Genomic DNA, 27,035 nt, shown 5'->3' with positions numbered 1-27,035 from the left:
AGATGAAGTGAGGAAGCGCATGCAGTACCTGGTCATCTCAGAGTCAGGGAGCAGGCCTAGGTGGTAGTGGGGGTAGGGAGCTGAGAGAAGGAAGCTTTTGTCACACTCAACAGGGGAATAGTGCCTGGGAGAAGTAGGCTTATCACACAGTTTGTTCACAGTGCTGTAAACAGGTTCCGGAGGCCTGGTAATACAAGAGGAAGAGAAAGAGATGCACGGTTAGCACACACACCGAACAACTGTGCAGTTAGCAGCATTTCGCCATATGCAAAAAGGAACACCCCAGATAGAGCCTTAGGTTTTGTTAGCCTTGGAGAAAAAGTATTTTTAAGAAACAGTATCTCTGCTTAGAAATCAAAACTTTGGCTGACATTGGGCATGATGAAAGTTCATATGCCAGATACGTCAATGGAGTCAAAGCCAATTTATAAATGCCATACCGTTTTGGATAATGCAGTCTGAAATAACAAACTTTGGGATTCTCTAACATGGCTCCTTTTAAAACTTGGGTCTCATCCTAATTGTAAACTTATAGAGACCTTCCTGAACCCGTTGGTCAGGATATTCTGTTATTTGTCACGGCACCCTGTTCATACTTCATAATATTTTTTCTGAGCATGAACTAATCTTGTTTGTTGCATTTAATTTATTATTATCACTCTCACTACACTAAATTTTATGAGAATGGAGGCTACATTTATTTTGTTAACCACTTAAAATAGAGTCAGTCCACATTTCATAAATATTTCTTGTATTCATATACAAATGAATAAACTGACAAAACTTGGCATACTTATATTGCAGTTTTGGGGGGTGTGGAGCTTGGCTTTACCTAGAAATCTAACTGCTTACATGATCTCAGTGATTCCTCTATATATTTATTCATAAATTGCCCCCAACAATTTCAGAGTTTTCTACCAAAAGGATAATCACTTTGGTAAAATCTCTACTAAATGAATTAATCTAGGGACACTAAAACATTATCTAAAATTGGAACATCTTTTAGTTGTTACAAACATGCATAGTAAGATCAGATAAATTTCAGCTATAACTTTAGCCAAACATGCATGTACTACAAAGTGCTTGGTTATTAAAAAAAAAAAAAAATCTGATAACTCCATACTCCACTCTTTTTAAAATATTTGTTTATTTATTTGAGAGAGACGACAGTATTAGTGCGGGAGGGGCAGAGAGAGGGAGAGAGAGAGAATCCCAAGCAGGCTCCACAGGGTCAGTGTGGAGCCCAACATGGGGCTCAAAGCCACAAAACCAGGAGATCATGATGTGAGCCCATGACATGAGCCAATCAAGGGTTAGATACTCAACTAACTGAGCCACTCAGGCGTCCCTATACCACACTCTCACACATGGTCTGATATTGCCACCAATATCTTCCATTTAAGGTAAGAATTAAAAGATCCAAATGTAAATGGAAGAACTATCCAGAAGTCTGAGTGGGAAGGTAAGGAGCAGGATAGGAAACAGGGCAATGTCCACAGGGCCAGACCCAGGTGAAGGAGAGAGTAGCCCGTTGGGGCCATGAGACATCAGAGACAACAAGTGGTGGCCCTATCCCTGAGCAAAGGTATGGGAAGTGTATGTGGTGAACTCAGCGAAGGCACAGTCCGTGTTTCTGTAGATCCAGACCTCAAACTGTTCCCTAATATCTTATAGTTGCCAAGTCAATACTTCCTGAACAGAACAGGGGAGAAAAGAGGACAAGCAAAGCATTAAGAACAAACTTTACCTAATTTATAGCATTACTGTGGGCCAGTCATGGCTTAGATGTACTATCTAGAGAATTAATTTCTTCCCTAACACAATGCCTTCCATGACATACAGGAGATGCCTTGACCTGTAGAAGGGCTGAGGAGTGGACAGGAGTAATCCAGAAGCTTATTTTGTCATTCAGAATAACTATATCCCAGTGGTAACATCAGGTGCTTTATAATGAAGTTGGCTTGTTCTATCCCAGTGACTAATAAAATTACATTTACGGAAGCTAGTATGTATTCTTGTTCAGGCAAGTGTTCCATTTTCAGAAAAACCTAGTTTGTCAATTTCTGTTTATCAATTATATAGAGTTCACACTATTCACAATGACAAACACCAGCACTTTAAAAAAAGCAGCTGCAAGATCATTCTTAAAAAGTGGGTTTTTTTTTATCAGTTTTTATAAGTAATTTACATTATGTGAAGTGCTGTAAAAGGAAAGATACTTATCCACTGAAATATGTATTTTAAAACAGTCAGATCTGATACTGTTCTTGAATTTTGAGAAGGATCTGTTTTGCTTTGTTAATATGCTCAGCTTTATGAAGATTTATGTATGTTTCTGATGGTTTTAGAAACAGAGAGACCCATGATGCCAGTCAGATAAAGAAAATTGGTTTGAGGGCCCCTGGATGGCTCCATTTTCAGCTTAGGTAATGATTTCACTGCTTGTGAGTTCGAGCCCCTGTAGCGCTCTGTGTTGACAGCTTGGAACCTGGAGCCTTTTTCGGATTCTGTGTCTCCCTCTCTCTCTCTCTGCCCTTCCCTGCTTGTGCTTTGTCTCTGTCTGTCCCAAAAATAATAAACATAAAAAAAAAAGAAAATTGGCTTGAGAGATCACAGTTTTGTCTGAACCAGAAATGTGGTTATCCACACAAAACCTCATCTTGAAAAGACTTTGTATTAATAAAATGCATAAATATCAATTAAATAAGATAGGAGGAGGAGTGTATGAGCTCTCTGGGAATTATTCTGTGTAAGTTAGCACAAGAAGACCTGACACTCTCCAAATTTTCCACTCTACAATAAGAGTTGCTGTGGCAGAGATGGCTGGATTGTCTCCCAAACATCCATTTACTCTTTTTTTTTCTTATTAAGTGAAAGCCAATTTTCCACTAGTCACTTTTCCTGTAGTAAAACTTTATTTCTCAGCCTTCCTTGTAAATAAATGTGGCCCAGGGAAAATGTTCAGCCCAAGGTAACTGGAGCAGAAGTGTTGTGTGGGATTCTGCTGATGGCTGCCTAAAGGGGAGCTGACTTAGCTAGGACCCCTGTGATTTTGCTCTTTCCCATTTCCTCCCTCTACTGACCTAGAGCCTAAATATAATAGCTGGAGCGTCAATGGTCATCTTGGACCATGAAGCAACCTGAGGATAAAAAGAAACAACATAGACAGTGGAGCATAATGGTCACTGTGTCACTCACTGATGATAACGAGCAAAAACCTACCACTTCTGGACTTCCTACCCTGGATTTCTTTTATGTGAGATAAAATATGTTTATGCTCGTGTCGTGTTTTTGTTATATAAACAGGATTTCATGTTAACAGATATACTCCTGAAAAATGTAAGAATGATAATCTAAAACAAGGAGATAACTATAGATAGGGTCTACCATAAGGGCCTGATACATTCAATTATGTCAGAGGTACATCTGTCACCTTTTGTATACACAGAAAAATATAAAGAACTCTATTTTCTGGCTTTGTTTAAAGGCTGTGACTGTTTAGAGAACTCACTGTGTCTTTATTAAAAAATATTATATGTAGGGGCACCTGGGTGGCTCAGTCCATTAAGCATCTGACTCTTGATTTCAGCTCAGGTCATGATCTTATGGTTTGTGAAATCAAGCTCCACATTGGGATCTGTGCTGTCCATGGAGCTTCCTTGGGATTCTCTCTCTCTCTCTCTCTCTCTCTCTCTCTCTTTCTCCCCCTTTACTTATAAATGCACATGTGTGCTCTCTGTCTCTCTCAATATACATACATATATGTATATTAACTGATCTAAACTGCCAGCACAGTGCTTAAGAATAAGGGAATTGATCACTGGGTTATTTGTTTCCCAATGATCAGTTCCTTTATTCTTAAGCACTGTATGTATGTATATATGTGTGTATATATACACACATATATACATACATATATATGTATATATACATATATATGTATGTATATATGTGTGTATATATGTATATATACATATATATGTATGTATATATGTATATATATGTATATATACATATATGTATATATATACATATATACACACATATATACATACATATATATGTATATATACATATATATGTATGTATATATGTGTGTATATATGTATATATACATATATATGTATGTATATATGTATATATATGTATATATACATATATGTATATACATGTATGTATATGTACATATATGTATATACATGTATGTATATGTATATATATATGTATGTATATGTATGTATGTATATTGAGAAAGACAGAGAGAGAGCACACCTGTGACTATAGATGCTGGAGAGGATGTGGAGAAATGGGAACCCTCTTGCACTGTTGGTGGGAATGCAAATTTGTGCAGCCACTCTGGAAAACAGTGTGAAGGTTCCTCAAAATATTAAAAATAGACCTACCCTATGACCCAGCAATAGCACTGCTAGGAATTTACCCAAGGGATACAGGAGTACTGATGCATAGGGGTACTTGTACCCCAATGTTTATAGCAGCATTCTCAACAATAGCCAAATTATGGAAAGAGCCTAAATGTCCATCAACTGATGAATGGATAAAGAAATTGTGGTTTATATACACAATGGAGTACTACGTGGCAATGAGAAAGAATGAAATCTGGCCATTTGTAGCAACATGGATGGAACTGGAGAGTGTGATGCTAAGTGAAATAAGCCATACAGAAAAAGACAGATAGCATATGGTTTCACTCTTATGTGGATCCTGAGAAACATAACAGAAACCCATGGCGGAGGGGAAGAATAAAAAGAGGTTAGAGTGGAAGAGAGCCAAAGCATAAGAGACTCTTAAAATCTGAGAACAAACTGAGGGTTGAGGGGGGGTGGGAGGGAGGGTAGTGTGGGTGATGGGTATTGAGGAGGGCACCTTTTGGGATGAGCACTGGGTGTTGTACGGAAACCAATTTGACAATAAGCTTCATATATTGAAAAAATAAAAATAAATAAATAAATAAATAAATAGGAATAAGGGAACTGATGACTTCTTTTAGGTCATAAAATATTTTCATGATGATGTCATTTCAGTTCACATTGTGCCTAGGAGGGCTGATTTAATGTTCTCAGTCTGCTGTTGACAGATCAAGAAAATGATGTTACCAGTTTTCTCTAGTCCTTTCACCTCAGTAGAACTATATTTTGAAACAAATTATCAGAATCAAAGCTGGCTAAATATATGTATTAAGGAAAAAATCCTACATGTATTATACTCAAGTAAATTAAGAGGAAAAAATTTACTCCCTAAACACTACAATAAATTCAAGACAAGGTCCTGTACCTTGTCCAGTGTTGAACTCTTAAGACCTACCTATATACTTCTGGAATCATTTTATAGTCATAATATTATTTCATGACTCACATATTTAGTAGATTTGGTGTCGGGGGAAGGCTTAGATAACTTGAATTTTCAAAAGAGGACCTCTTATCTTTGCCTGCAGTCACTTCCAGAATTTTTTTGTGGTGGGTTGATTCCTTGCCCAGGCTTAATTACTCATGATTCAAAGTCTGATCAAAGCAGAGATACAGCTACTGATAATGCAGGCTCATTTACACCTATCGTTCAGTCTTTCATCCTTTATGTATTTACATGTTTTGTTCAGTCACTGGCTATCAAGTAGACATTTCAAATCCAGTTTAATTGTGAGAAGACTTGGTATCTCAGAAGATGGGTAGATGAAAAACGTCAAAACATAACAAAACACTTGACAAACCTGACAGAACCTTCTTGCAATATTCACAATGTTCTCTTGCAACCACACAATCAGATTAAAAATAGCAGTGAGAATGTCCTTTCGAGTGGCCTAAAAATTGAGTTCATATTGGAAGATTTCTGCCTGCAGATTCATTACTGTCCTAAGATTTTACCATGTGTTATGTACTATATAGGCCACAGTACATACCCAGTAAGTGCTATAAGCTATAGTCTGAGCATAGGAAATGACACACAGTAGGTACTTGAGAAATCTTTCTTTGAATAAATGGATTTTTTAAAACCATTCTCCATTGAGAGAAATGAAAAAAAAGTATTTCTGGCTCTTTCAAGGAAGTCCTAAGTTATTCTGAATCTTCTACGTACATTTAAAATCCTGGGCCATCATTAATTCTCACAGGTTATCCAGAAGGACAGAAACCCCTATGGCGTCAGAAACTGGCAGCTTTAAGTGCTTGGTGTACATGGTTCACTCAATCTCCAGGGACAGGTTTCGTACACCTGCAAGCCTGGCCACAGCAATGCCTGCCTGCTGTTCCCACAAGAGTCACCTCACAGGCACAGGGCTCCAGGAAGACTTCTCAGGACTGGGGTCCAGAAGTCTTAATGCCAGCAGTCAACATTCTTAGCATTTCCCTGCAGTGCATATTCTCTGTGACCTCTCCACCAGACAGACAAGAAACACCAGGTTATGAGCTGTTATTGGAATCTGGGTGGCAGGAACAGATGCCACCATCACTTCACATTTATTCAGTGAAGAAGTGCCATGGCGAAATGACTTCAGGCAGTGTGACTTAGCCAGTCACAAATTGAAAGAGCCTGTTTATCCTATTATAAACCTCCAAAGTTGCCTAGGTCAGAAGGTAATGAATATGAAAATCCAATCTGAGGCACCTCCTGTTTCTCTTCTTTCTGTTAATGCCCCCAGAAAAAGGGAAAAGTAGTTAGAGATATTAGTGTAATCTCTAAGTGAATTTATAAATAAATCATTTATCTTGCTGTCCACTTATCAGGGCCATAGATAAATGGCTTTATAGTCTCCAGTGTTCAGCCATCAGCATTTATTTGCATATCTATGGGTTTATAATTGCAGGCTCTTATAGCATATAATTAGCACCCCTGGCCCTTGGCGACCTCTCTTCTCTGAAGTCCATTAGCACTTGCTATGTGTTCAGCTTCCTAGGCATTTTCAATTGTTAATCCACAATGATGGTATAGACAGAGGTGCTTCATCTAACCCTCTTCTAAGAAAAACTACCCTGTCTGCAACTGCCTCTTCCCATTTGCCCCATTGACTCCAACCCAATTCAGTCCCTTACTTAGCCAAAGAGCTTAGACCTGGAGTGTGACTCTGCCTTTGCATCTAGAACCTGTAGGACCTGCAGGGTTAGGGTTGGGGAGGAAAAAAAAAAAAAAAAAAGCCTAGGCCCATTGGATTCTGCTATTAAATGTGAATAAAGGGGCAGAAAAAGAAATTATCAGCTGGTAGCGTGTAGAGGGTAGCTGCAGCTGTGTCCACTATTTATAGCGAGCCAGACGGAAGCTTCCCAAATTTTGTTGCCAAAGCGTCTAGAGGTTCCTTGAATCTAGAAAACAATCTGGGTTTACTGTCTAAGGGGCTTATTAGGGCTCATGCTATTGAATTTCTCTGTTGGCTCCCATATGATATTACTTGTATGATGAAAATCAACTACCACCTCCCACCATATTCCTTTATGGGAGCTTAGGTCATATCTCTTGCTTATAATCAAAAGAGTAAAAATAAAACAGGCACTCTGTTTGTTTGTTTTTACTGTCCTTTTCAGATCACCTCAAATTATGCCACTCAAAGACAAAGATAAAACCTTTACCCCGTATGTGATTCCAGAGTACCTGAGACCAATACCTAACTGATCCTGTCTTTAAAATTTTATTCATTATGAATTCTTCTGCATTAATTTTATTTCCTAAAATATTGCATAAAATTATTTTTTTTAAGTTTATGTATTTATTTTGAGAGAGACAGAGACAATGTGAGCAAGGGAGGGGCAGAGAGGGAGCGAGAGAGTGAACCCCAAGCAGGCTCTGTGCTGTCAGCACAGAGCTGGACTTTGGGCTCCAACTCACAAAATCATGAGATCAAGACCTGAGCTGAAACCAAGAGTTAGATACTTAACCGACAGAATTACCCAGGCACCCTAGCATTAAAATATTATCTTAATTACAGAGTTTTTTGGTGCCCCCTTAAATTTTGTGCCTGATGTGGTACTTTACTTGCTTCACCCTAGTCAGAACTCCATATCAGAGACAATAAATGTTTAACACAGTGATGACAGTGATTGTGAATACTCCTCTGTATAGCACCTGAAGGTAGTTCAAATGGATACGACTTTGTTCCCTTAGAAATAACAGTAACAGTGACTTACTTTATTGAGTTTTCCAGTCTCCATTAAAGAGACTGCTTTCAAAACCCAATAGCCGTCTCAGGCATGGCCTTTCCCTCATTATACTGTTATATTTGGTGCACAGGGCTGCCTCTTTCTCTAGACTATTAGCTCTCAGAGGATCAGGGCCAAATCTCATTTATCTTTGTTTCTATATAGCTTTCCTGATTGTAAGAATGTATGAGTGAGGTACTGTCATAGGAATGAAACAAATCTGTGGGGGGGAGGGGTGGGGAAAAGGACTGGTACTTTTTATTCTCTTTTCCTGAGCTAGAGTTAAAAGGAAGAGTCTAAGGGGTACATAGGTGGTTCAGTTGGTTGAGTGGCCAACTTAGATTCAGGTCATGATCTCACTGTTCATGAGTTCAAGCCCCACATCAGGCTCACGGCAGTGATCCTCTGTCCTCCCATCTTTCTCTGCCCCTCTCCCTCTTGCACACACACTCTCTCTCTCTCAAAACAAAAGTGTCTAAAATTGCAGTAGGAAGGATTTGGGTTATATATCTGAATGCTTTTGACCATAAATCTGTCATATAGAATGATATAGATGAATCTGAAAACTGCTTAGATTTTCCAACCCTTATCCTGCTGTGGCCTTCCCTGGCAGCTCTAAATGGAAAGGTAGCATCCAGGCTTATATTCTATACAGGTCACAGAACCACATCATATAATGATGGCTGCTGGAATGCTAAGGGCTTGGGTGCTCAAGCATCTGGTATATTACTTGGGATAATTTGGAGGCAAAGGTTTTGTTTTTTTGTTTTTTGTTTTTTAACCTTACAAGGGTGCCCCATGTCCCCTTTTACATACAATACAGTGTTTTTGGGCCAAGGAATTGGAGAAGTAAGAAAAAAAAAAAAAAAAAAGGATTGAATTCTAGGCCTGGGATAATTGGTTTTAAGGACAAAATTGTGGGGAGCCTAAAAGTAATTAGGGGATAAAAGAGAATACAGAACCAGGTTGTGAACTACATGGCCCAGCAGGTAAACTGGACATTATAATGAGAAGGATTAAAGAAGAGGCTGACTTCTCTTACACTGAGCAGCAAGAAGAAGAATATTAGCCATTTGGTGAAGGTGCTATCACAGCTTAAAGAATAAAATAGAGAGATACAGGGAATGAATTGGTCTAGATCGTTTGTAAGAGCCCCTTCATCCACCTAATTCTAAGTACCATCAGGACTTCTGCCTCTGACTAGATGCCTATTTGCCTTATACTTCCTTAACTTTTCTAAAACATAGCTTCTTTATTTTAATGATATTAAAATGCCTTCTCTGTATACCAACAAAGTTGCAAGCTGTAAAATTATACATAGAGGTAAGTTATTACAAAACAGTGTGGTGAGTGGAAACAAACAGAGCTAGGTTTCACTATGGCTCTTCCAAGTTTACCTTCAGTGGCCTGTAATTTCTTTTTTTTTTTTTTTTTAATTTTTTTTCAGCCTTTATTTTGAGAGACAGAGTGTAATCAGGGGAGGGGCAAAGAGAGAGGGAGACACAGAATACAAAGCAGGCTCTAGGCTCTGAGCTGTCAGCACAGAGCCTGACATGGGGCTTGAACCCATAAACTGTGAGATCATGACTTGAACCAAAGTCAGATGCTTAACTGACTGAGCCACCCAGGTGACCCAATGTAGTTTCTTAACTTCCCTGACCCTCACTCAGCATTTTCATCTGTAAAGTGGGGAGAGTAATGCTGGCTTGAGCCGGGTGTGAGAAACAAAGAATGAACATAAAGCACCCAGCTCAGTGCATGGGACTCAGTGTGAGTTTACCAAATAGTAGCCAATATTATCTTTATTGTTGCTTATTTTTTAAAATAAATTTGACATGTAACATTTTGCACAATGTGTTACTCTGATACATTGATATACTGTAATGTGATTACTGATGTAGTGATATTTATCACATTATGTAATTATAGTACACTATAACTGTCTATACTCGTTATACCTTGAATTAGGTCTCTACGGCTTATTTACCACTCATTACAGGGTTGTACCCTTAAATACTATCACTCTTATTCACCCTCCCCAACTCCTGGTAATCACCATTTTATTCTGTTTTTGTCTCAATTATTACTTTCAGGCACTTATGTGCACAGGACTGCCTAGCCTCTGAGAATGAGGCTCTCCTATCAGGTAGTCCACCAATTAGCTGGTTAATGTCTTGTGGATTCTCTACAAGAGAGTAAAACAAAATAGTAGCAATCTGTGGTTTTCAGTACCACCAAAGGCACTGCATAATTTTGCCTTCTAAAGACTCATTTTGCTCCTGATATTGGAAAGGTAATTGATCCTCAATCATAGCCCTTCAGGTTGATGCACTCTTCACCTGAACTTCTCAATTATTTTCATTGTCTCTAACAAGATATCATCTCCAACTCTAACTTGTAGCTGCACCTTCATAGTGAACTGTTGTCCTGTATGATTCATGGCTGTGGTATCATGTCAAATCATTGGGACATAAGTAATTTGTTATTGGCAATAGTCTATGTACCATAATCTATAAATATATACCTTTAAAAACAGAAAGTAGGATCACTTCATGATTTTCTACATATTAACATCACTCTCAGTATATTTTATTATCTTTGCTTATTGAGGAGAGAAATGGGAGAGCCCAAGCTGCACCATTTAAAGTCATTTTGAAAGCTTTCAATTATTAAGGTGTTTTATTTCTTCAAAAGATTGTTGGGTTTCAACAAAGTTGGGCTCTCTCATGACTGTGGGTTATAAATGGTTCATTCAGTGTTTTATTGAAATAAGAAGTTGAAAGTTGATGACCTTGACGATGGTGTGTATAACAAGTACAATTCCAAAGAGGACAGGACTCACCATATCTTGGTATTGGGTGAGTGTGTCCAGCTACAGTAGTATTTTTGTGGCATTCTGAAAGATTTTGAAACAAATACTATCTAAGATGCACACAGTCAGTGTCATGGCTAGACCAAAGGCTTTTGAGATTTGAATTATTTAAGGTTCATTACGTCCTACCACAGTGTTTATATTCTTACATTTTTGTAAACCTAGTTTTAGAGATTTTTTTTTCTTTTTAATTGAATTCATATGATAAAATATATCTATGATAGTTATCTAGCATCCTGATGGAAAAGAATTTTCTAAGCATAAAATAGATGGAAGAAATCGCATAAAAGATGAGAGAGTTGACTACATAAAAATTTAAAACCACTGAAGTAAAGTAAGATGTTATAAACAAGCAATAAGCTGGGAGAGCATCTTCTCAAGTACATTTATCAGTATTTTTAAGATGCTCCTACAATTCAGTAAGATAAATCCTAAATTTTCAATAGAAAATAGACAAAGGCATTTAACATCCAATCACTAAAACAATACAAATGACATAGAGACATACAAACATAAATGTTTAACCTCACTAGGAATAAGAGTAATGCAAATTAAATGCTATGCACCCCTTGGCTTGTTTAAAAATAATAAAGGATTTTAAAATCGGTAAGTCACAATTTAGTTATGGCATGGCAAGACAGACACTCATATTGCCGGTGCTATGGAGTGTTAAACTCCCTTACAACATTTCAAGAAAGCAATTTGGCAACATATTTCAGAAGTTTTAGAAGTAATCCTGCCTTTTGGTTAAGCAATTCTACTTGTAGTGTGCAATCCCAATAAGAAAATAAAAATGTGGACACACGGTTCCACAGAGAGAAACTCATTGTGGTTTGTTATAAGAAAAAAACAGAACAAAAGTAAATAATCAAAATGTCCAAAAAGGAGACAAAAGATGTAAAATGTAAGATATACCCACAAGACAGTTTCTTGTTTAGCCATTAAAGATTCACAAAAAAATTCTAATGATATAGGAAAATGCTTTCTTTTACAATGTTGAATAAAGTGTGGTGCAAAATTGTAAATGGGACTGTGGACACAGTGGACTTGAAAACACCGAATTCTCCTAAACTAAGAAAACATGAAAGAAACTGCCTTATAGAGTAGGGATTGGGGCGGGTTAAAAGAGGGTTTCTAGGAAGTGGTAATAAGTACATAGCACATGCAACGTTAAAGGGAATCTAAAAACATGTCCCATTCAGGAAGTTTATAAAAGGCTTGAGTAGGAGACAAATTTGAGAAGGTATGTAGGTCTTGAGTACAAGTGTAATATCCACTGGTGATGGGAAGTCATGGAAGTTACTGCTCTTCCCACTGAATGCAATGGAATTTCAATAATTTTTACTGTTCCTTTGTACATTCATTCATTTCATTTGATAAATATTTACCAAAAACCTACTCTGTACCAGGCCCAGAGAGAGGTATTGTATGTATATGCATACACACACACACACATACACACACACACACACACACATATATATGGTTGCGAATAAGATAAAATGTTCCCTCTGCTAATTGAGCAAAATCTTGTTGGCAAGGAAATTTGATTGCAAGGAGCAGAGAGACTTATTTGAGCTACTGCAGGTGACATGTGCATGGAAACTCAGGAAAAGCTGAAATGGCACAGCTCTGGAAGAGTGAGATATAGTGAACTGTTATCTAGAGCATCCCCATCAAGATGACACCTTTTCTCTTTGTGCTACTTCCTTCTCCTTTTTCTGGCCATGACCTTCTCTAACTGGCATTTTATAAATGAGACACTCTCCATCACACTGTTCCTGCTGCTCTGAGTTTCTGCTTCCTAATAACATCAACTTGCACACAACTCATGATAGACCCTGTGGCCTCCTTTTCATCATTACCTCTTAGCTTCATTTTTCACTGATAGGTGTGCATTCAGGCTGCCTTTCAATTAAAAATCGCTGAGAGAGAATCTGATAGACTCAGTTCACTTTTTTTTTTTACTCAATCATGTTGCTGGTCACTGGCTATCCTTGGGATTGGCATACTTTGGGTCAAGTACACACCCTGTCCATTCGCTGGGGGAGGAGCCACCTGACCCTTTTGTTTCTGCCCTTTCAATAGAGATGCAGGCAGGGCACAGTGGTCTGAGGTGAGCTGGGCATTCCATTCCGCTGTTGTCCTTAGATTTGGCCTGATGTCTAAGTAAACACACCTTCATATTTCCAGCTAGTACTGTTCAAAAATGGTACAGAGAAAAAAGTAAGGCTATTCTTTGGATGCAAATTTGTAAACAAAAGAGAAAAGTCTGAATAATAAAAAAAATAAGGAAAACATCACAAAGGTGCCCAAAATAAGGTCCAAAGCTGAATTATCTCCCTAGGGTTTCTTTCTATTAATCATGGTATTAAAACATAATCTTACAGAACTAAATATTTACCTCTACAATGATCATTTTCTTTCCTCAGAGGCTTCCAGATTATTTATATTTGTAACATCTAAACCAAAGGTTTCTGGATCTGATAAGATCTTGAGTTTTTAAATTCACACCTACATAAACATTTCTGAATATGTTTAGCCAAATCATATCTTCTAAAATAGAATGCAAAATGTTAATTTCACTATATATTTCTGTATGCCAGTTTTACATTATTAATACAGACTCTGTAGGGGAGAAAATACTTTACACCTTTAACTGGAAGAAAGCTCAGCTTGAGTAAAACAGTAGCTCCTAGAAGGAAAAATAATGTTCAAATATAATCCTGTACTTATCAACGGGAAGGATGATGTGGTTTTAACCAAATCACTTAGATGGATTTCTTTCCCATCCCTTTGCAATGGTACATTATCCTCTATCTCATGCAGCTGTTACCATTTACTCTTCTGGGCCTCTTATTGCAAGCAGGTTATAAAGATTGTCTTGTGGCCACGGAGGAAGGATAAGACATCCATAAGAACAAGAGATTGCTGTAGCATTGCCTTGCTGTCTTTAGAGAGGACTGCCTTCTCAGAAGCACTTCTACCGGGATTTCAGACCAAGACATAGACTGAGGTCATAAATACCGTTGAGTTGATGCTTCACATTACTTCAAAATTTACATATATTGGCCCCTTCTACCAACCTTATATTTGCATATGTAATACATCAGTTGTTCCTGGTTCCTAAGAAGCGGCTCACTCCTATTTTCTCCACAAAACCTTTTGACGCACAACTAATTGTAGATTTTTCTCTTTTCTAAACTCCCATACAGTATGGGAGGTTTTTTTTAAATTTTTTAAAGCTTTTAAACTTTTTTTTTAAGTTTATTCATTTGTTTTGAAAGGAGAAAGAGAGAGAGCTCACTAGCAGGGGAGGGGCAGAGAGAGGGGAGAGAGAAGGAATCCTAAGCAGGCCCTGTGCCATTAGCACAGCACCCGAGAAGGGGATCCAAATCATAAACCACAAGATCATGACATGAGCCCAAATCAAGAGCCAGATGCTTAACCAATGGAGTCACCCAGCACCCCTCCCATACAGTATATTTTTAATGGTTACCACTTGGTTTTGCACTCTGATGTATTTTAAATGATAAAAATACTATTTACATATATCTCGGGAACTTACTAGGAGGCAGGCCCTGTGTCACATATGCTATATATATATATATATATATATATATATATATATATATATATATATATATATATTCTATATCATGTCATCCTCCCAAGAACCCTAAGACATTTATAATACTATTGTCTGCAAGGCTTAGCACTGACTGTGTGTCCTCACGTAGCTGACTTGGTGGTTGGGCCAGGCTTTGAACCTAGGTTGGCTGCAAAACGTGGGCATGTACCAGTATGTTTTGTTTTGTTTTGTTTTTTAACTCTTTTTTTTCTAGCAAATACTCTCTCCCCCCCCCCCCCCCCAGGGTCTAATGATATTCTTGGTCATCTTGGCAATTCCAGCTCCTATTTTAAAGGCAATAGACAATAGAACAAAGGGAGCAAACTGAGTCTGATTGTCTAGATTCAAGTTCAGGCCCCATCACTTTTACAAGCCATGTGATCTTGGGCAACTTGTTTACCTCTATGCCTCAGTTTCTCCCCCTGTGGGCAAGAATCGTGCCTACCTCTTAGGGCCTTCTGACTATTTGATGAAATGAGACTTAAATGGCACTTATCACAGTGCCTCACAGGTACTCAGTAAACGACCATCGCTGGTATTTGAACAGGAAATCTGTCAGTGACCTGGTTTACAGGTCCATTTCTAGTCACTTTTGTGGATGTAAATTAATTCTTAAGAGAGGATTTCCTCTTGTGATGATAAAATCATGTTTAAGGTCATGCCCAGGGTTGTTGGATACAGTGAATAAAAATACAGGATGCTCAGTTAAATCTGAATTTTGAGCAAGCAATGAACAATTTTTAATATAAATGCTAATACTGCATGGGAAATATTTATACTAAAGAACTATTCATTATTTATCATTGTTTAAATTCAGTTTAAATTCACATTTAACTGGCCATCATTATTTTATCTGACGACCAGCTGGCCCCTTTGCCTTTGAAGTCCCTTACATTGCCAATATTCTGCCTTGAAACATACACATTCACACTGTGGTACATTCACACACATTTACTTGTTCACTTGGACTCTCCTTTTGGTTTACTGAATTCATTTGAATCAGCAAGTGTGCTTAATTTATTTTTGTACTCCCAGTGCTCAACATTATAGGTCTGTAACTATGCCTTAATTTATATCTATGCCCAAAACTATATGTAGATATATAATGTTAGATACTAATTCGATCTAGATCATATTATACCTATTATTATGCTATTGCTTTTATTTTTTTAGATTTACATCAAATTAGACATCCTTCCAAGTTAGTACACATAAGCACTATCTATATTTTCTCTAATAAATGCAGTGGTGGTTGTATAAACTGCTGAACCTATGACCCAGAACTCCCATTAACAGGAATCACTCCTATAAAATTGAGTACAGGGACACCTGGGTGGCTCCGTCAGTTGAGCATCTGACCTCGGCTCAGGTCATGATCTCATGGCTGGGGAGTTTCCAACCCCATATCAGGCTCACTGCTAACAGCATGGAGCCTGCTTCGGATTCTCAGTCTCCGTCTCTCTCTGCCCCTCCTCTGCTCACACTTTATCTCTCAAAAATAAGTAAACATCAAAAACAATGTAAAACTGAATACAATAGGTGTACATAGATTATCACTGTCACAAAATTTGTGAAAGCAAAACACTGGAAAAAACATGTATGCTCATTAGTATTGAATAGCCGTGCAGGGATTAAAAATATTGCTGTAGAAGATTTGATGACATGGAAACACATTCACAACATATAATTAACTGAAGAAGGCAGGTTAAAATAGTATATAAACTTCATCCAGTTTTTGTAAACAATAAATAAGATAAAGTATGATCCCAATTTTATATAATAGGTAATGAGGAAAAAAATTAGAAGCATATGCCAGAGAATTTGCTGAATATCATTTTTGGGAAATATGGTCACATAAAATTTTTATTTTCTCTCAATATTACATGTTTTCTAAAAGGTTCTTAAATGACATTAAAATTTATTCATCACTGAAGCTGAGAATCTGCATATGAATCGGCCATGAATCTGTATATGTAGCATGATGCCAATTTTATGAGCCGCATATCTGTATGTCTATCTGTATGTTTGGAAAAGTCACTGGAATGTTAATGGTGCTTTCTCTTAGTGGTGGAATTATAGGTAATTTTGATTTCCTTAATTATATTTTCCTATATTTTAAAATTATTATTATTTTTTTTCTATTCCAGGGGACTATGAGGGGTTTATGTTGGGTCTTACTCGTTTCAGTCCCAAAGAGCTACACATTCACAAACAACTCAAATGAAAACAAATTTCCCCACTTGAGGGCTAATTTTTCTTTAATTATGAGCAACTTTTATTTCTATGGCATATGGCGGTACTAACAAGGTATTATAAGTGTGGTAATGCAGCAATACAAGTCATTGGTTGTGACTAACAGGGTGGCTTAACTGGCATCACCATATTTACCCTATGTAAATTGGTCAGAATCTCAAATGCCTTCAGTTATGCAAATATATATTCATTTATTAAGAAGATTCCAGTTAAGATTGAGTTGGCTTCAGGGAAATTATGTGTTATCCAGGATCCTTTTATAGAAATGATGACAATTAAAACAAATTAATAGCAACTGTAGTTTGTTGGGTTTTTTTTGTTTGTTTTTTTACTTATTCTACTTATTCATCTAACATCTATTTATGTACTTATATACAGAGAGGCTGTGAACATGGTGGAAAGAGCAGGAGACTTCAGGCAATAAGACTGCTCTGCCGCTTACTCAGCTGTGTGGCTGGGGAAGTTAAAACTTAAGTTGTCTGTATCTTGGCTGCCTTATCTAGAAAATGGCTTAAGACCTACCTTAAAGGATTGCTATGAGGTTAAATGAGATACTCTGTGCAAAGCCTTAACAAATCACTGCCATTTGGTAGATGCTCAGTAAATAACTATTTTTATGTACTAATGTAGGTGATATGGATGATAAAATTCTGGTCTAGAAATAGATTGTTTCCCCAAGTATCACTTTGCTTTAGAGAGAGGGTGTGTGTGTGTGTGTGTGTGTGTGTGTATGTGTGTGTGTGTGTGTGATAAAATAGGCCAAAACCGGTTAGTGGTGATGGGAAGAAAAGATAGACTGTCTTGGGAATTCCAATTAAGGGGAAATGATACCCAGCAGGGAGAATCTTCTCAGGAGTTATTGGAGCTGGGCCATGAAAAGTGGACTAGGATTGAAATATGTGAAAATGGGGATGGAGGTGGCTGAGGGAAGCATGTTTGGTCAAGAATGTTGCAAGAGCAGGCAGGGAGGCTGGTGAAGCCTAGTTACCTACCTAGTTAAGCTGACTGGAACACGGAGACATGAAGGGGGAAAGTGGAAGACATTCTGAAAATATAACAATGCACAATGTATGGACCCATTTATAGGAGAGCTTCTATTTTAATCAACAAAATAAACTCCCTCAAATCTTGGGGACATTAAGTGGATTATGTGTATTTGAAGAGTTGTGCACATATTCAGTCTCCTATGTGGTAACACATTTTAGTGAAACACAGACCAAGTTTGAGTCCTAACTCTACTACCTATTAGTTGTGCAGATTTAGACAAGCTACTTAATCTTTCTGACTTTCAGCCTAGTGCAATTGTGAGAAATAGCACATGACAACCCTACTGTGAAGATAAAGAGGAAAAAAATATTCAAATGACTTATCAGAATGCTTGGCATTGGTAGAACTTAGACAACATTAACCATACTCCCCGGCATTACCAGACTATTCTCATCATTACCTAAACCTCTTCTCCCTCCCTGTCAAACACAGTTTCAAGACAATCTTGTCTATTGAATTCCTGTTCATGCTCTGAGGACTTTTAAGAGAGTTCCCCTTGTACACTCTTGGCCAAAGTATATCCAGTGTGTTGAGTAAGAGAACAAGTTACACAGAGCAGTGAAGTGACTGGCATTGAGGTCCATTGGGGATAGGCCTCTGGGCTTATCTGGAGGAATCTAGAGATATCCTAACTGGACTAGTATATCCAGTGAAAGTAAGAAGTGCTTGTAAATGAACTACTGGAACGAATGAAGATACAGCAACAATGAAAACAGATGGAGGAGATTTTTCTTTTTCTTTTTTAAACTATCAGTAATACTGAACCTTCCATCTACTATATCTAACCAACCCAGGAAAGATTCAGCAGATGGGAGAAATTTAGATCGATACATTTTGATCAAGATCAAGATCTATTTGGCATGTGGATAGATCTGAGACGATGAACAGCTACTCCTAACCCTGATGTGCATCTAGTCATAGGAAATTGTCTATTGTGCTGTAACGTGGCAGATAGATGTGAATTTAAATAACCTAGAAGTATCTAACATTCTTTTATAACAAAATTTGTTTTGCAGAAAAGGGAGATTAGGGAACAGAGTGTTTCAGAACTGCACTAACGTAAGCTTTTTTTTTCTGAAGCAGTGTAAATAATAAAGGAGGAAGGAAGGATAATTGATTGAAATACTAATTTGTGTTTTGAATTTATTATGCTTTTTCCTCCCCATGTCTGCAGCAGATACTCAGACCTCTGTGCTCTCTTGTCTCAATGGAGATAGGTAATATAAAAGGTAACGCAGAATTTCCCAGAGAAACTCTCTTCCCAGTTTTTGTTTTTCAAAAGTCTTGAGCTCCTAAAATATTGATATTTTAGGAGGAAATTAAGAAGAAAAGCAGCATGATAGAGGCCTATTATGAGATGTAATTTGCTTTAAAGGAAATAAAATCATGTGCCATTTTTCAAAAAATGTGCTTATAGGGGGACGTCTGGGTGGCTGAGTTGGTTAAGCCTCCTACTTTGGCTCAGGTCATGATCTTGTGGTTCGAAAGCCCCATGTTGGGCTCTCTGCCAACAGCATGGAGCCCACTTTGGATTTTCTATCTCCCTCTGCCCTTCCCCAACTCACACATGCATGCACACTCTCTCAAAAATAAATAAACATAAAAAATTTTTTTAATGTGTTTATAGAGTAAAATGCATACCTACAATAGGTGGTTTTTAAAGAGCTGCCATTTTTAATTGCAAAATCTGAACAAATTCTGCTTTTGGTAACTCTTGCTTAACCAAAGAGCAATACCTTTTCTTTGCAGATTGTCACTAACACTGTCAGTGATTTAGGGTCATCCAATGTTTTTATCAAAATCTACCCTAAGGGAAAAAGTCCTGGCCAAGTTTTCTTCCAATATGCTCCATTTTGCTTTTACTCCTGGTCACCTGATTTTTCTGAAATCAAAGACATAACGAATTCATGCCAGTGATCTCCAAACCTGCCCGTGAATCAGAATCACCTGTGAGGATTTTGGTTGTGTTTTTAATACTAACATCTGAGCTCTATCCCTGGATACAGTCAGATTCAGTATATCTGGGGTAGAGCTCAGGGCTCTGTAGTTACAAAAATTTCTCAGGTGTCAGAGTTTGGAACTATAATTTTAGATAGTAGACCTGATCTTTCTGAGAAAGGTATGAACTAGTCACATTTCTGAACTGCATTATCTCTTTCAATACTGCAGAATACAAATATTGCTCTAACATTTTTTGACATGACAACATTCAGTCTATAAACATTATTACCTGTATGTAGAGGGCAAATGTTAATATTCTTTTTTCAGGGAAAGGCAAGAAGTACTACCTTTCATTATTTTACCATATATATATATATATATATATATATATTTAATTTCTGTTATCAATTCAACTTAACTTTTTTGTTAGCAATTTAATTTAACCAAGTATTTTTGTCTAAGCTACAGAAGACAGTGGTTCTGGCAAAGATCTTACTTTGCGTTAGCTGGGTAGATCACCTTCTCACTATGGGTTTCACACCCAGTTGCAACTTCTACATATCTCCCCTTAGTGCTCGTAAATTTAAAATCAGCCTTACTTTATCAGAGTTACACTCAGTATTTTAACTGTATATAAAACTTTATCCAACCATACATGGTGCCATCTCATATGATACAGAGAAGCCATGGAGTTAATACTAGCCCTGGGAACTGGGAAACAACATAATAGGTGTTATTGTATATGCTTGGTTTCCGTGCTCAAGTCATGAAAGTATGTACAAGTAAATAATGCATTTATTTAAAAAGTTTTATGGTGTCTGCACAGTAAATCTGAGTACTTGGGTAGGTATATATTTATGTTCAGTGAACATTTTAGAATTTTTAAATTAAGTGGGCTTAAATTAAAACACAGTTTAATATTTAGGCTTTTTTTTTATAGGACTTTAATACATAGGTTTTGTTTTGAATAGATTATTTTTAATGGGGATTAATACATATTTTTAAAAGACACCGAAATATAAAGGAAACATCACCAAATCAACATAAAGTTTCAAAATCTACCCCTTAAGGCCAGTGTAAAGATAGTGTACATCTATGTTTTGTCAGGCTGGCTGGAATCTTATTTCCCCTTCCTTCACTCCTGAACCTCATCTACCATCCCCAACCAGCAATGCTACCAGCATAACAGTAGCCAGCCCTATAATCACCACGTTACCATGGTGTCCAGGGCTAAAAGTCAATGCTAATAACAATACTACTAATACTAATATAATAATAGTAATAATAATAGTAACAATAATAATAACAATAATAACTAACCTGAATGCAGCTTATTGTAGGCCAACCTCTATTCAAAGTGTTTTACATAGATTAGTTCATTAATCCCGATAATAACCCATAATACAGGCATTGATGGGAAACAGACACAGAGAGGTTACATAACTCACCCAAGGTCAAATTGCTAGTAAGTGGTGAACCCAGAGTTATTTCGACTCCAAAATCTGAGCTCTTAACCAAGGTGCTACCTAGCTCCTGGATTCTGGATTTGTCACTTTCAGAGCAAGGCCTTCCATAATTGGCTCTGAAATCTCTGGCTATCACATTTATTTCAGCTGTTTCATTCTGCCTTCATCCTGTCTCAAGATGGCAAATGAGACTTTAGGAAAAGATTAGGAGGGAAAAACGTAAAGCAAAATAGCAGATGCCAATGGATCAGGTGACAACATTTCTATTAGGACACAGTCTACATGAGAATGGATTTAGATCATTCTACTTCAGGTGAATCTAATCTATAAACATCGAGGAGGAGGCTGACATCTAAATCTTTACACAGAGACACATACAGGGCCTCCAAAGCTCTTTCAGTGAGGCCTTAAAATGCTCATTTAAGACAACCATATGGGGTCTCCTGTTATAGCCAGAATAATAGGCATTACAGACTGAACCCCTGCTTGGAATCACACAATCCAGGAGACCTCACTTCTTCCTGAGAAACTGATTACCTTCCCCAAATAGGTTGTAAGTGTTGCTGGGTGGGGGCCACAATAGAAAGCTTTAGTTCTATCCTCATGGACAAAAACAACAAAGACTAATTGAAACACAGAGATTCAAGAAATCTTAAAGCTAATAATGCTACCCATGTAGTGCAGCAAAAAGAAACAGGCTTTGGAGTTAGTCTGAATCCTGATCCTGTTATATACCGGCTGCATGACCTTTAATAGTGTAAAGATATAGACTCTGGAACCAGACTGATCATGCTCACACTACAGCTTTACTAATTAACAGATCCCCACTGCCTCATCAGCATCTTGCTCGGTTGCCTTATAAGACATTGCACGTTTAACACTTCCCAGAACAACTCTTGAGGTTTGTCCCCAATCTTGATGCTTTGTTTTTTCAAGGCTTCCTATTCTCAGTAATGAAAGTTCTATTCTGCTACTGCTGAGGCTACAAACCCTGGGGTCAGCACTCCCAGAGGTGGAAAGATGCTCTACTTTCTTCTGGCTTGCATCAGTTCTGATAAGAAATCTATTTTTATTATGTTCTCTCTTCATAATATCTTTTGGCTAGATTGAGAGTCTTAGGCCAATATGCTTATAAGTTTAATCAAATGTCAAAAACTTTTGACTATTTGGTACCTCAATGTCTGCTTTTCCTGGTGCCACAAGTCATTAGTTTGTCTCTCTCTCTCTCCCGCATTTTATTTAAATAGGCTCTGTTGCTATGCCTTAAAGTTCACAGTTCTTTCTTCCACAGTATGTATACTGACATTTTCACTTCAGATACTATTTTTTCATCAATGTGTAACATGGGTTTATTTCATATTTTCCATTCCTCTCTTCTTCATTCACATTTGTTTACCTCCTTTTTTGAGAGATTGGCTATACTTATAACTTTTTTAATCTCCTTGTCTGCCATTTCCATCATCTCTGTCATTTCTGGGTCTGTTTCTGTTGGCTGAATTTTCTCTTGATTATGGGTCACATTCTGCCATGGGATGGCAGGTTGGAGACAAACACCAAGAGTTTGCTTTTGGAAATGTTAAAAGTGTGATGTCTATAAGGCAACCAAGTGAGGTGCTAACTAGGTGGTGAGGAACTAGGTATCTATCTTTTTTTTTCTATTTTAGAGTTTATTCATTTATTTTGAGAGGGGTGGGGACAGGAGTAAAGAGAGAGGGAGAGAAAGAATCTCTAGCAAGCTCCATGCTGTTAGCACAGAGCTCAACACAGGGCTTGATCTCACAAATCATGAGATCATGGCCTGAACTGAAAGAGCCTCGAGTCAGAGGCTAAACCAACTTAGCCACCCAGGAGCCCCTGGGCATTTATTTTAAAGAACTATGTAATTAAGAGATGTGGTCAGAAAGATTATATAAGCATTATCTGTAATAAGAAAAATCCCAGAAGCAATCTAAAGGTCCAACAATAGGAAACATTTATGGTTTCTCTATACTACATAGCTGCTAAAAATATGTTTTTAAAGACTATTTAAAAACTTGAGAAAATGCTCAAGATATGATGTTAAATGAAAACAAAAAAAACCCCACTGTACACAGTCTTATCCAAATTTTATAAACAAACATGCAGTTATAGAAAACAAAAGCTTAAAGAAAATATATTAAATATTAATTATCCTTCTGTGTTAATATAGTATTTTTTATTAGTTTTTCTTTCTATTTATTTTATTTTACATTTGTCTTACAAATATATACATATATTACATATACATACAAATATACACATACATACATACAAATACATATATATATGTATATATATACATATATGTATATACATATGTATATATATGTATATATATACAACTTTTATAATTAGGGAAACTAATAAGAATTTATTGGGAAAAGAAAGAGTAGTATGAGGTAGTAAAAGGGGCAAGGAATAGATATAAAGACTGAGAAGGTTATCTGGGGAAAATGTATGAAAGCAGTATTTTTAAAATGTTTTTTTCCCTTTATACTCAGATTTAACTTGCTTTACTATTAAGATTAATTTAGATTACCTAGTAGCAAAAAGTGAATGATGCATCCCCCAAATTCAGGAAATTGTTTTAGTCTATGATATATAAGAATATAAATCTATGGAATTCAAGAATTGCATCCCATAAGTTTCTTGTATTTTGCTAAGGCAATCATTAATATTAACTGGTAACCTCACTGACAGCAGCATGTGATATATGAGATGGCAGGAAACCACTCAGGGATTACAATACTGGCGTGGATAATTTGCAAAGTATACACCCAGATGTGGACAATTAGGGATCATCTGTCTTCTGTCTACTATTACTATTACTGACACATGAATGTAGAAATACTCTTAGAGGAAGAGGCCATGTCTACTTGTCTGGAGTCATAATATACACCTTTTTTCAATATCATAAAGATAAAGGCCAGAAATAAGTAGCCATTGTGTTTGTGATAGTAGTTTCCTACAACATGAAAGGACAGAAGTCAACTAATAGGTGATTACCTGTACAGTGGTCTCTCCAAAATTCTCCATTGTCCACCATTAATCGTTTTTTGGTCTCAACTAGATCTGAAGGCCAAGGTTATTAAAATGTAATGCGGCATTGATTAAATAACGATCTACTTGCATTTTACATTTATAACAACAATAGCTATAGATGTGCAATAGCCATCTTCCATAAAATTATAAGGCCTAGAACTGTGTATTTATGCCTGGCTGATTTATTAGGTACACAGGAAATGATAAAATTCTAAAAAAGACAAGTTTAAAATCCTCATTACTATTTCATTTTTCCTAATATTAAAGTCATTTCCCTGACAGCAAATGGCAGCTTAACAGGTTTTCCAATACATATTTGGAACCTCCTTTAATTAAGATTTGTCATCTTCCTCATTAGCATACCCACTCATTGTATTTCTAACAGGACAGCACTATCAATCATGCCTCATGGTTTATGTAAGTAAACCTAAAATGGTTATGTGGAGCCACCATCAATAAAGAGAAAACTCCCCTTGAGGCTCCACTTGATGGTTTATCTTATCCTCCATCTGTCTCACTAGTTTCGCCTCACTCTCTCCTTCCTATCACTATATTTGGCTTCAAAGAGACATTAGAATAGCAGGCTCTACATTAGAGGAGTCATGCACAGGCACAAGGCACAGAACAAAAGAGATTACTCAGAGACACTGCTGATGAATCTTTGATTTGGTTAAGTTTTATAATGTACTTTATAAAGCCTGTGAGGAGTTTGATGCTGTCCATGTTCCACAGAATTTCTTTTAAGGGAAAAAGCTACATGATGTTGGTTGTTGAGAGCTACCATGAATAAAAAAAGGCCAAGTCAATAAATTATCCAGAGGATAATTGTATTTAGCCACAGAGGTCAGATTGATAGGTTGGTTTCTGTTTGGTGTTGTTTGTTTTTTCTTTATCATATTGGGTTCCACTGAATCCTATATTAGATTTTCAGGGCTGGTGGGGCAGCCAGAAAAATGAAGATCCATAATAAAGCATTCAGACTACATGACTTTCTGTAATAAAATGTTCTGCATCATAAATTGAGAAAAAAGTATACACAGATAACTTTTGAACAGCTACATACCATTGTTGGCCACATTTTCAGTTCATGGAGGATGTTTACCAAAAATGATTTTATTTGTGGTGTTCATCTGAAAATCCTTGTTTTTTACTACTGATAATACCCAACGAGGCAATTGAAAGCTTTTTTTTTTTTTAATTGAGAGGTATTATTCTGCTCCTTTCATAAATGAGAAAACTGAGGCAAAGGGTGATTGCATAATTTGCCCAAGGTCACAGAGCTAGGAAGTGGTCAAGGTGGGACCCTGCACAGCATGGCTCCAGAGCTAGTGCAGCTAATCTCTCTGCTATACAGCTGTTAATTCTAGAGCAGGATCAGTTGTCTGCACAGGGCATAGCCAGTTCTTTGTATTATACGTGGTTAAAGATGAGTAAGAAGAGATTTCTGTCAGAAGAAAAACTTTCCAGTTCATCCAGAAATGGTTTCAAGACATTAATTTTAAGTTGAAAAGAAGAGAGGCTAGAACATGCCCAGATTTGCTCTGAGGCAAACTTTTGTCTGATCATTTAAGAGGCTGTCCTTAATGGATACCACAAACCTTGAGCCATTATTTTTTTTTTAACATTTATTTATTTTTGAGAGACAGAGAGTGGACAGGGAAGGGGCAGAGAGAGAGGGAGACAAAGAATCTGAAGCAGGCTCAGGCTCTGAGCTGTCAGCACAGAGCCCGGTGCGGAGCTTGAACCCATGACCGTGAGATCATGACCTCAGCTGAAGTTAGATGCTCAACTGACTGAGCCCCAAACCTTGAGCCATTATTAAAGGACTGTTTCTATGACACAGAATTAATAACTGACAAGTCTATAAAAGTTAGGCCTGTGCTTCTCAAACCAGGCTACTCATATATACCTTAGGGTTTGTTGTACTTGTCAGGGACTGAGTATCCCCAGAAAAAATAGTTTTCTGGTGGGTCAATTTCACTTTAAGACTTTGGACAAAATCATTTCATTTGTAATCAAAATACTTCTACATTAAAGCAAACAAGGATATTTCCCAAGCTTTTAGGAGAAAATACAAGATTTTATGTATTTCATACTTGAGAAAAAGCTTCATTCATGTTCTACCCCAGATCCTGAGGAGAACAAGTTCCTATTTCAAAGCCTAAGGGCATGTGGATTTGAGAAACAGTAGTTTAGTCTCTATCCATTTCTGATCTACAAAGGTAAACATCAAGCGAAAAAAAAGCATCAATGACAGTGGCAAACACTTAGGCTGCTCCTGAACAATTACTTTATAGGTGATAAACACTGTAGAAATGGTCAGTAGTAAATTAGCCTGTCTAAAGCAGACCTGCTCCTCATGCAGAACACTGGCTATTGAATCTAGCTCTGAAACAGAGCTCAGGTGGGGTTCCTCTTCACTGCTTCCTCTTTCCTTAATCCCAGCTGCCATAACCTCTCCCCTCATTTCTTCAATGGCACCTCTACTTCTCTACCCAGCAGGGAGGTTTTCTTCTAATATAAATCAGATAATTTCATTCTCCTGGTTAGTATTCTTTAATGGATTCTGAATGCACTCAATATCAGACCTATGCTTCTTTATCATTACCTACAGAGTCCTATGT

At 37.2% G+C, this 27,035-nt stretch overlaps 1 protein-coding gene across 3 annotated transcripts in view; it reads right to left on the bottom strand.

Moving 5' to 3' along the window:
- The window catches only part of LOC122201112 (disks large homolog 2-like), a 1,368,059-nt gene that overhangs the window by 444,705 nt on the left and 896,319 nt on the right, over window positions 1-27,035 (bottom strand). For 2 of the 3 annotated variants that reach the window (XM_042907026.1, XM_042907024.1), the window contains one exon: window positions 29-184. The exons of the other annotated variant lie outside the window; for it this stretch is intronic. In XM_042907026.1, the coding sequence (XP_042762960.1) occupies window positions 29-184 (156 nt within the window). The remainder of the gene's footprint in view (window positions 1-28; window positions 185-27,035) is intronic. 3 annotated transcript variants of the gene reach the window in all.

Source organism: Panthera leo, chromosome D1 (genome assembly GCF_018350215.1).
Source record: "Panthera leo isolate Ple1 chromosome D1, P.leo_Ple1_pat1.1, whole genome shotgun sequence".
Lineage (NCBI taxonomy): Eukaryota > Metazoa > Chordata > Mammalia > Carnivora > Felidae > Panthera > Panthera leo.
Note: the sequence above shows the minus strand (reverse complement) of the source record. Positions and strands in the feature narration are given on the sequence as shown.